This window comes from Chrysochloris asiatica, unplaced genomic scaffold, assembly GCF_000296735.1.
Source record: "Chrysochloris asiatica unplaced genomic scaffold, ChrAsi1.0 scaffold00018, whole genome shotgun sequence".
Classification (NCBI taxonomy): Eukaryota; Metazoa; Chordata; class Mammalia; order Afrosoricida; family Chrysochloridae; genus Chrysochloris; species Chrysochloris asiatica.
The window spans coordinates 8289493-8299591 of NW_006408536.1; the positions used below are offsets into that span (position 1 = coordinate 8289493).

At 41.9% G+C, this 10099-nt stretch overlaps 1 protein-coding gene across 1 annotated transcript in view; it reads left to right on the forward strand.

Moving 5' to 3' along the window:
* The first annotated feature begins 527 nt into the window (after positions 1-527).
* Positions 528-10099, forward strand: part of LOC102813881 (choline-phosphate cytidylyltransferase B-like) — a 146635-nt gene continuing 137063 nt past the window's right edge. The window contains exon 1 of the mRNA XM_006835563.1: positions 528-852. Within this exon, the coding sequence (XP_006835626.1) occupies positions 736-852 (117 nt within the window). The 5' untranslated portion in view covers positions 528-735. The remainder of the gene's footprint in view (positions 853-10099) is intronic.

Here is a 10099-nt window from a genome sequence, read left to right on the forward strand (position 1 = left end):
ACAGCAGGCCCCAGGGAATCTCTTAGTGCTAGTGTTGCAAGCAGCTCCTGGGGTGGGGTAGGTGAACACCCACGTGTTCACCATGAATGCCCTGAGAATCCCTCTGAGGTTAGCCGGCAACTGGGGGCTCCGTGGGTTTGGGCTCCAAAATGGCTTTGTCTTCAGGGTGACTCTTACTTGGCAACTATTCTGACTACAGCACATGCTCCACTTGTGCCAAGGGCATGGTCCTTTCTCAGTGGAGGTCTGCTCTGCTTTTTCTCCAGCCGTCCTGGGCCCCTCAGGAAGCGGGTTTGTCTTATCTGGGTGGTGCAGACACGTTCCCTTGCCCAGGATGGCCCGAGACCTTTGTAACCGAATTAAACAGGAGAAACAAAAGCAGCAAGTTCAGGCCCCGTGGGCACCGCCGGCCAGCCAATAGGGCGCGGCCGCTCCCCAGCAGAGTGGTACTATGATGACAGTAGCCAACCAGCGCGCTCCATACAAATGAGGATACTGTATCCCGCACCCACCGCTCCAGAGCCCGCTGGTTGTTATAGTGATAAACTGAGGCCTTGCCTCTGGCTTCTCCGGGAGGGACAGGGGAGGGGGGGGGACCCTTTACTGTCCCCAGGGAAGACAAAAAGAAGGGAAGAAGACGGGGGATGGGTAGAGGAGGCAAAAATACGTGACAAAGAAAACATTCTGTCTGCGAGGAGACTCAGAGAGTAGCGCTGGAGGGAGCGTTTGCTGGCCATGCCAGTACTCACCACTGATGCTGAGTCAGAAACAGGTATCCCAAAATCCCTTTCCAATGAGCCTCCCTCAGAAACCATGGAGGAAATAGAACACACTTGCCCACAGCCTCGACTGGTAAGTAAAGACAAAGGATGCAAATGTATGCGTGGCTATGGCACAAAAGAGTTCCTTAGGCTCCTGCAGCCAGCAAGGAAAACGATGCGTAGGGGATTTTCATGTAAATGAGAATGGAGCTACAGCCTAATCCTTCTCTGCTGTTTAGACTTCGCTTCTCTTCCAGGCGCTGCTCTCAGCTTACAAAGCATGAATGTATTGGCTGGGTCGGAAACGGGGTGCGGGGATCCGCTGTATTTTTGTACCTTGGGAGGAGGGGATGGCCTTTTTTCCTTGTAGGTGGATGTTCATCTGGGAAGGGGGGAAAAAAAATCCTATCGTGTAATTAACAAAAAAATGGGGGTTTTCTGTCAAAGCTTGAGGAAGAGTTCCTTGTAAGTTCAAAATCCTACCTAAGGAAGGAAGGGTACGTCCTTAACTGATTTGTGTGCCTAATGCCAATTTTGGACCAAAAAAGAGAATGACATGGGAAGCAAAAACTTCATTCATTTGGAAATTTAAAAATAAATAAGAGCCTCTCTGTGATGCCATTAGAATTGTACAAATCTCCAGAGGGTACTGTGAAGGTTTATATTTTGGGAGTTGGGGGTCTTGGGGCAGGGGTACATTTCTTTGGAAATGTTTAATAATGAAGTGTGGGACCAACGCTCTCAGACGATCTCCTCTCAGGGAATGGAAGCTTTTCCTTCCATTTCAGTAACTGGTTCCCCAAATGTCATCAGTTTCCCTGCCACTAGTCATGGTCACTTAAAAGTGGTGTGGAAGTTCCTTCCCAACCATCTCAACATGTGTCCTGGAGGCATCCAAAACACCAAAGAAAGAGGTGGTGGGGTTTTTGTGGTTAAAAGTCTTGGGGAACTTGGGAGAAACCTCTCTGAACCCCCAAATCTAAGAGCCACACTGGACCAAACTATAATTTTTCTAGCAGTTTTCCAGAATTTAAACAGTCCAAGTTATAAAGGGGAATATTTTGATTGGTCGTGGAGTAGTTCGACCCTGGAAAGTTTGTTCGTTTTTCCTTTTTAGTATAGTGTGATATGGCATTTTCTGTGTCATCCCCAAAATGAGGGCTTCACAGATTGGCAGGCCAGCCCTTTATGGGAATGGTATTTCTTATATATACTGTTCAAAGGCAGGCTTAGAACAACTTCTTAAAGCAAAGGAAGTTATATTAGAACCCTATGGATTTTTGTTCATGGTTTGCTTTTTTAAATTATTTACATAGGGATGTTTAATAACAACTTTCAAAATTTAAGCCACTTACTGAAGGACATAACACAATCATGCCAATTAGTTTGTTACTCAGGGATTCCTTTGAGCTGCTGAACAAATCATGATTCAGCACTGAAAGAAATTTGTCCACTGAAAATCTCTTAAGGGGTACTGAGTTTCTGCTTGCGATGATCAAAAAGTTTTGAAAATGGAGAAAGGTGATGGTTATACAATATGGTGAATATAATTAATGTCACTGAATCGTGCGTGTAAAAGCTAAAATGGCAGATTTTTTATTATGTATATTTGACTGCAATAAAGTTTTGAAAAATATATTACAAGAGCACCCAAAATAGGTTTTAGGTCCCCCCTCCCCCCCAGTAAACCCAGTGTTCCTGATGGAGGTAAAGATAGAGGAGAGAAAGTCTGTATCCAATTCTAGTCTCTCATATCCATTTCTCTTTCTCCCCTTGAGCTACTTGTATTGTCTTCCTTGGTTGTTTCTACTTGAGAGTTGGACAGAGGGAATAAAAGGAAGGAAGGAAGTTCAAGTTGTTCTCCACTTTCACTTGTGATTGCTCATCCCAAGTGATAGCTCACTTGTGATAGCTCCCAAGAACTATAGAAAGCTGGCACTGTCCCCATCCACCTGTCCCATTGTAGAAATGTGGAAACTGAGGTTCTGAAAGGACAAGTGACTTCTTCAAGGTCACATCACGACCACGGGGCAGAGGTGGGATTTGAACCCAGAGCTCTAGACTTGCAAAATGGACCATCTTTCCCCTATAACACACTGACTCTTAAATGAGATGAAGGCCCTTCCCATCTTTTTGACAGTTCTAGACTGAAGTGTGTGTGACCTTGCAGATGTCATAGGGATATAAAGCAGTTGGATAGTTGAGGTGATTAATTTGATCTACCTTTGATAAAATGTTCCATGTTGTTCATCAATAATTTTTTGTGGCCTACTGAGTCCTGGTGTAGCACTGTGGGTTAATGCGCCAGACTGCAAAGCCATTTGAACTTCAACGTCGGCAGTTCAAGCTCACCAGCTGCTCCTTGGCAATCCTATACAGGGTTGCTATGGCTCAGAATCGACTCAATGGCACTTAACGACAACAACTGAACATTGGCTCTGTTTGAATAGGGGCTGTAATCTGTTTATAAACCACTATTAAATTTTTTGATTCTCTCTGACTCATCATCAAACTTTATTTGACCATTCATTGTAAGAGTATATTCAGTATTGTATTAACCCAATAAGCAAGGCTCTGAAGGATAAACACTGGACTGCTAACCACAAGATTGTTGGTTCAAACCCACCAGTCACTCCTTAGAAAGCCTATATAGGGTCACTATGTGGCTGAACCGACTTGATGGCAGATGGCATTTAACAACAACTTACCTACGGATTAGTCAATATGTGAAAGTAAGCTGATGTTTACCTTGCTTACTGGTTAATCCACCTCTGGGCATATTCTAAATTTACAGTTACATTTCAGAGCCCACCTTGCTTTTGATAATAATTTGCACATGTTAATTATTTAATAACCAAATTTGTTGGCAAAGAATGAGTGGCAAGTGAAAATGTAAAGTTGACATTTTAACTTTCGGATTTTAGTAGTTTCTGATGATCTTGTAGCTTTGTTAAGATCTTCATATTTCAAATTGTCTAAATTTTGTTTTTCTCCCAGATCCCAAGCATGTTGTTGTTGTTGTTGTTATGTGCCGTGGAGTCGGTTCTGACTCATAGCGACCGTGTACAGGGTTTCTGAGGCTGCAAATCTGTACGGGAGCAGAAAGCCTCATCTTTATCCCGCGGAGCAGCTGGTAGTTTCGAACTGCTGACCTTGCGGTTCGCAGCCCGATTCGTAACCACTATGCTACCAGAGGTCCTTGATCCCAAGCATATCACCCCAATTCCCACATGGGTCACTGAGGCCCAGCCATAGTCGGCAGGGTACAGTTGCTGAGTTGCTAACTATGGAAAGTGCATGAAGGATTTGGAAGGGTTAAGGTTAGGCAGGACACACCACACACACATTCTTCAGCAAGGCTAGACTTCTTCTCCCACTTGTTACCAAGCTTGAATTCACAGGGCTCAATAATAAGACATCATCTTATAAAAGTACCATATTTCAAGTATCTTATAAAAGTACCAAGTTCTAATTAGCGTGGGTACCCAAACGCACTCTCACTTTACCTTGTTGTTATTAAGCGCTGTTGAGTTGGTTCTGACTCATAGCAATCCTGTACAGTGTTTCCAAGGACTGGCTGGTGGGTTTGAACTGTTAATCTTGTGTTTAGCAGTCCAGTGCTTGTCCTATAGTACCACACTAGGACTCATTTTATTTAAGGATATGGGAAAGGAAATTTCTAGGTTTATGAAGACTCGTAAAGCTTTGCTGCAAACCTCCAAATGTGATGTCACTGAATGTCATTTTCTCAAAATACAGTTTGTATTTAAATCTCAACAGTTGTGTCAAATGCCCTTTTCTGTTATAAACTCTGCTTTCTATAAACATGGCACATGAGGAAGGTGTGTACAGGGTCTCTGTCTACATGTGTTGACAGTGAAACTTATCCTTTGTGATACAGTTTAATTTAGCCTACATTGGTTGAAAACCTACTATGTACTCTGGACTCTGAGAGTTCAAGTATGTTTTGGTCTGGAGACTCCAGTTAAAGAGATTGAAACATAAACAGATACAGTTTAATAAGGACACTGGGCCAGTTGTGGTATAAAGGAAAGAGTGATGAGCTCCCTCCCTAGAGATTGAGTCCAAGTTTGCAATATGGATGTTGAGTAAAAACCTGTCATCACTGTGTCCCTGATCTCTTAACACGAGGTGAGTATTCAGGTATCTTTAAATTGAATTAACTGGCTTATTTCAATATGGAGGAAATGGAGGAGGAAACTCATCCCTCAATAAACAGAACTCAAAGTCAGTTTGAACTGCAAGGTTGGTGGTGCAAGCTCACCAATCGCTCCTTGGAAACCCTCTACAGGATCGCTATGGGTCAGAACTGACTCAACGGCACTTAACAACAACAACAATCTTTATTTTAGATCTATGTAAGTAGCAAATGGAAACCTGGTGGTACAATGTCTGTGGTTGGAGTCTACCAGCTGCTCTGTGGGAGTCAGATGAAGCTCTCTGCTCCTGTGAAGATGTAAGGCCTGGGAAACTCTGTACATGGTCCTCACTATGAATCTGACCCAACTCAATGGGCATTTAACAACAAAAAGAAGTAGCAAATTGATAATGATAATGATACAATTGAATCACATTTTCAAGGGGAATTTATCTGAAAGGGATGTTGTTTTTGTTAAGTGCCCACAGTCAGAACAGACTCTGCAGCACTTAACAACAACAACAAGATGTAGCAAATTGATAATGATATTAAGGATTCAATTGAATCAAATTTCCAGGGAGAATGTCTCTGAGAGGTATATTGTTTTTGTTAATGCCACACCAGGACCTCTTGAAAGGTATACATGTAGTATTTCACCTGCCTTATTTGCTACTTGAGGAAAAGACTGATGAGAAGAGAAGTAGAGTAAAATAATGCTGATAATGAAATTAGAAGAAAACAACAGAAAATGATGTAGATACTACATTGTGCTGTGGGTTACTTGATTGAGTCTCTGTTTTAGGGATATAATCTCATCACCCTTTCCCCCTTACCATGGTGCGGGTTATGGGATGTTTCTGAGAAGACTTATTTCCATTATTACAATGTTTATTCTAGGTCTTTGACTTTTGAGTTCTTTAGTATTTTCATGCTTTAACATGATGCATAGTGACTGGTAGGCTTGACTGTCAAGAAAAGAAACTGAATGGCCTTGGTGGCAGGATGTAACAAGCCTCTTTGGGAAACTCTGTGGGAAGAGGATACTTTGGGGACAAGGGTTGTATTCTCATATCTCACCAATCCTCAGACTAGGCCTAGACAAATTCTCGGGCCTATTGGGTGCATCATAAGCTCTTTCTAATAAGGTTCGGCTACCCTGAAAGCTGACTGCTTGAGGATTTGGTTAACGACTTTGGTCAAGTCATTTATTCTAAGGGTGCATTCTGCTGTCAGAAGAAAGTTGTCATTCTAGCCTGCGATAGTTAACTCCCTGAAGATGGATGCGTGGTGGATCAACTGAGAAGGCCTTGGGGAAAAAGAAAAAAAGGGCTGGTTCAATATGCCACATTTAGCAGGAGTTGGTTTCAGGCCTTGCTTCAAAGTGGAGCAGTGCCAAGAGACTGCTGTCTTGCAGAAGGTATTATGTCTATTGGGAGGCAGGACATTCACCCCCTACTACTCAAAAAGATGACCAAATTTCTAGAAACATCAATAGCTCCCTTTATTAGTATTACCATGTATTTAGCCACTCAAAGTGAGGGATTCTTAATGTGTTGTGTCGGTGAAAATAAACAGGCAGTCATGAGCTTCCTTGGACATTTATTGTGGTCAACTGGAATTCTGCCTAAGGTTATTATTAGACATCTATCTTCCTTCTGGTCTCAATCCAAACGCAATATCCATTTCTTGCATATTGACAATAGTCAGGTATATTGAGCATGAATCAATGACATTGTTTCTTCCATTAAAAAAAATATGTTATTTCACTGTGCTCTAAGCCCCCATTTAGCTAATACTAAACTCCTTATGTCCAGGTGTGGTGCTGTGAGTTAATGTGCCGGACTGAAAGTCAGTTTGAACTGCAAGGTTGGTGATTTAAGCTTACCAGCTGCACCTCAGAAACCCTATGCCGGGTCATTATGGGTTGGAACCAAAACGACGGCACTTACCAACAACAACAAAACTCATTATGCAGGTCCTAGATGTCTGGTAGTGAATCACTTGGCTGCTAACCAAAAGGCCAGCTGTTCGACCCCACTAATGGCTCCATGGCAGAAAAGACCTGGTAAGCTGCTTCCGTAAAGACTGTTCTTGTTATGGTTAGGTGCCGTTGAGTCTGTTCTGACACACAGTGTCCGACATGGAGGCTTCGAACACAGTGAAAGAATATACAACATGAAGAAACACTGCCTGGTCCTGCTTTATCCTCACAATCACTGCTAGGTTTGAGCCCATTGTTCCACCCACTGTATCAGTGCATCTCTCGAGGGTCTTCCTCTTTTTCACTGATCCTCTACCAAGCATGAGGTCCCTCTCCAGGGACTGGCCCCTCCTCATAACATGCTAAGAGCATGTGAGACAAAGTCTCATTATCCTCGCTTCTAAGGAACATTCTGGCTGTACTTCTTCCAAGACAGATTTGTTTGTTCTCCTGGCAACCCACAGTATTCAATATTCTTTGCCAACATCATAATTCAAAGGCATCAGTTCTTCTTTGGTCATACTATTTATTGTGTAGCTTTTGCACGCATATGAAACAATTGAAAACACCATGGCTTGCGTCAGGTCCTCAAAGTGACATCTTTACTTGTTAACACTTTAAAGAGGTCTTTTGAGGAAGATCTGCTCGATGCAATACATCTTTTGATTGATTTCTTGACTGCTGCTTCCATGAACATTGATTGTGAATCCAAGTAAAATGAAATCTTTCAAACTTTTCTCCGTTTGTCATGATATTGCTTATTGGTCTAGTTGTGAAGATTTATGTTTTCTTTATGTTGATATAAGTGCTTCAAGTCCCTTTTCTTTCAGCAAGCAAAGCTGTATCCATCGTCTGCTTATAGCAAGCTGTTAATGAGTCTTCCTTCCATTCTGATGTTACATTCTTCTTCACATAGCCTAGTTTCTTTGATTATTCCCTCAGCATACAGATTGAATAAGTATTGTAAAAGGATACAATCCTGACACACACCTTTTCTGATTTTAAACCAGGTCATATCCCCTTGTTTTGTTCCAACGACTGCCTCTTGAGCTCCACATGAGCCCAATAAAGTGTTCTGGAGTTTTTTTCCTCCCAATGTTACCCATAATTTGTTGTGATCTACACAGTCAGATCTACCACTCATCTGTCAGTTTGTCATACTGTGGTGGATTGACACAGTACATTGACAGAGAACTTACAGAGGTTCAAGCCGGATTCAGAAGAGGACGTGGAACGCGGGATATCATTGGTGATGTCAGATGGATCTTGGCTGAAAGCAGAGAATATCAGAAAGATGTTTACCTATGATTTATTGACTACGCAAAGGCTTTTGATTGTGTGGATCATGACAAACTATGGACAACATTGCGAAGTATGAGTATTCCGGAACACTTAATTGTGCTCATGAGGAATCTGTACATGGACCAAGAGGCAGCTGTTCGAACAGAACATGGGAACACTGAATGGTTTAAAATTAAGAAAGGTGTGCGACAGGGTTGTATTTTTTCACCATACTTATTCAACCTGCATGCTAAGCAAATAATCCAAGAGGCTGGGTTTTATGAAGAAAAATGTGGAATCAGGATTGGAGGATGACTCATTAACAACCTGTGATATGCAGATGATACAACCTTGCTTGCTGAAAGTGAAGAGGACTTAAAAACATTTACTGATGAAGATCAAAGAGCACAGCCTTCGGTATGGATTACATCTCAATGTCAAGAAAATAAAAATACTCACCAATGGACCAATAAATAACATTCTTATCAACGGAGAAAAGATTGAAGTTGTCAAGGATTTCATTCTTCTTGGATCAACTATCAACACTCATGGAAGCAGCAGTGAAGAAATCAAATGATGTATTGCATTGGACAAATCTGCTGCACAAGACCTTTTTAAAGTTTTGAAGAGCAAAGATGTCAGCTTGAGGACTAAGGTGCATCTTACCCAAGGCATGGTATTTTCAATAACCTCATATGCATGTGAAAGCTGGACAATGAATAAGGAAGTTCGTAGAAGAATTGATGCTTTTGAGTTATGGTGTTGGAGGAGAATATTGAAAGTGCCATGGGCTGCCAAAAGAACCAATAGATCCGTTTTGGAAGAAGTGCAGTCAGAGTGCTCCTTGGAGGCAAAGATGGCCAAACTTCGTCTCTCATACTTTGGACATATTGTCAGGAGGGAACAGTCGCTGGAGAAGGATATCATGTTTGGTAAGATGGAGTGTCAGAGAAAAAGAGGAAGACCCCCAGTGAGATGGATTGGCCAAGTGGCAGCATCAATGGCATGGCAACAATTGTGAGGTTGGCCCAGGACCAGGCAATATTTCGTTCTGTTGTGCATAGGGTCACTATGAGTCGGTACCGACTCGATGGCACCTAACAACAACAACAAACACAGTCAGATGCCTTTGCCTAGTCAATGAAACACATGGAAACATCTTTCTGGTATTCTCTGCTTTCATCCAAGATCCATCTAATATCAGGCATGATATCCCTCATTCCACATCGTCTTCTGAATTCAGCTTTAATTTGATGTACTGCTGCAACAGTTTTTAAATTATCTTCAAAATTTTGCTTGTGTGTTATATTAATGATATTTTACAATAATTTATGCACTCCATTGGATCACCTTTCTTTGGAATGGGCACAAATATGTATCTCTTTCAGTTATTTGGCAAGGTAGCTGTCTTCCAAATTTCTTGGTATAGATGAGTGAGTGCTTGCAGCATTGTATCTTTGTTGCAACCTCCTGGCTGGAGCCTTTTGATAATCCCTTCAGTGCAGCTTGAACTTCTTCTTTCAGCACCATAGGCTCTTGAGCATATGCTACTCCTAAAGTGGTTTAGGGTTTTTTTTGTTTTTTGGGGGGTACAGTGTATTCCTTCCATCTTCTTTTGATGCTTCCAGCTCCATTCAATATTTTGACAATAGAATCCTTCAATAATGCAACCAGAACTTGAATTGTTTCTTCAGTTCTTTCAGCTTGAGAAACTACAGTCTTTACTTTGTATTCTTGAGACACCCTTTGAAATCTTCTGTTCAGCTTTTTTACTTCATCATTTCTTCCATTCACATTACTTACATTCAAGAGTAAGTCTCTTGTAGCAAGGAGGGGAGTGATTAACTTTTCAGTCTAGGAGCGGAGATCCCTGGGACCATGAAGGGAGAAGAGCGCAGAGCAGGACCCTACCCAGAG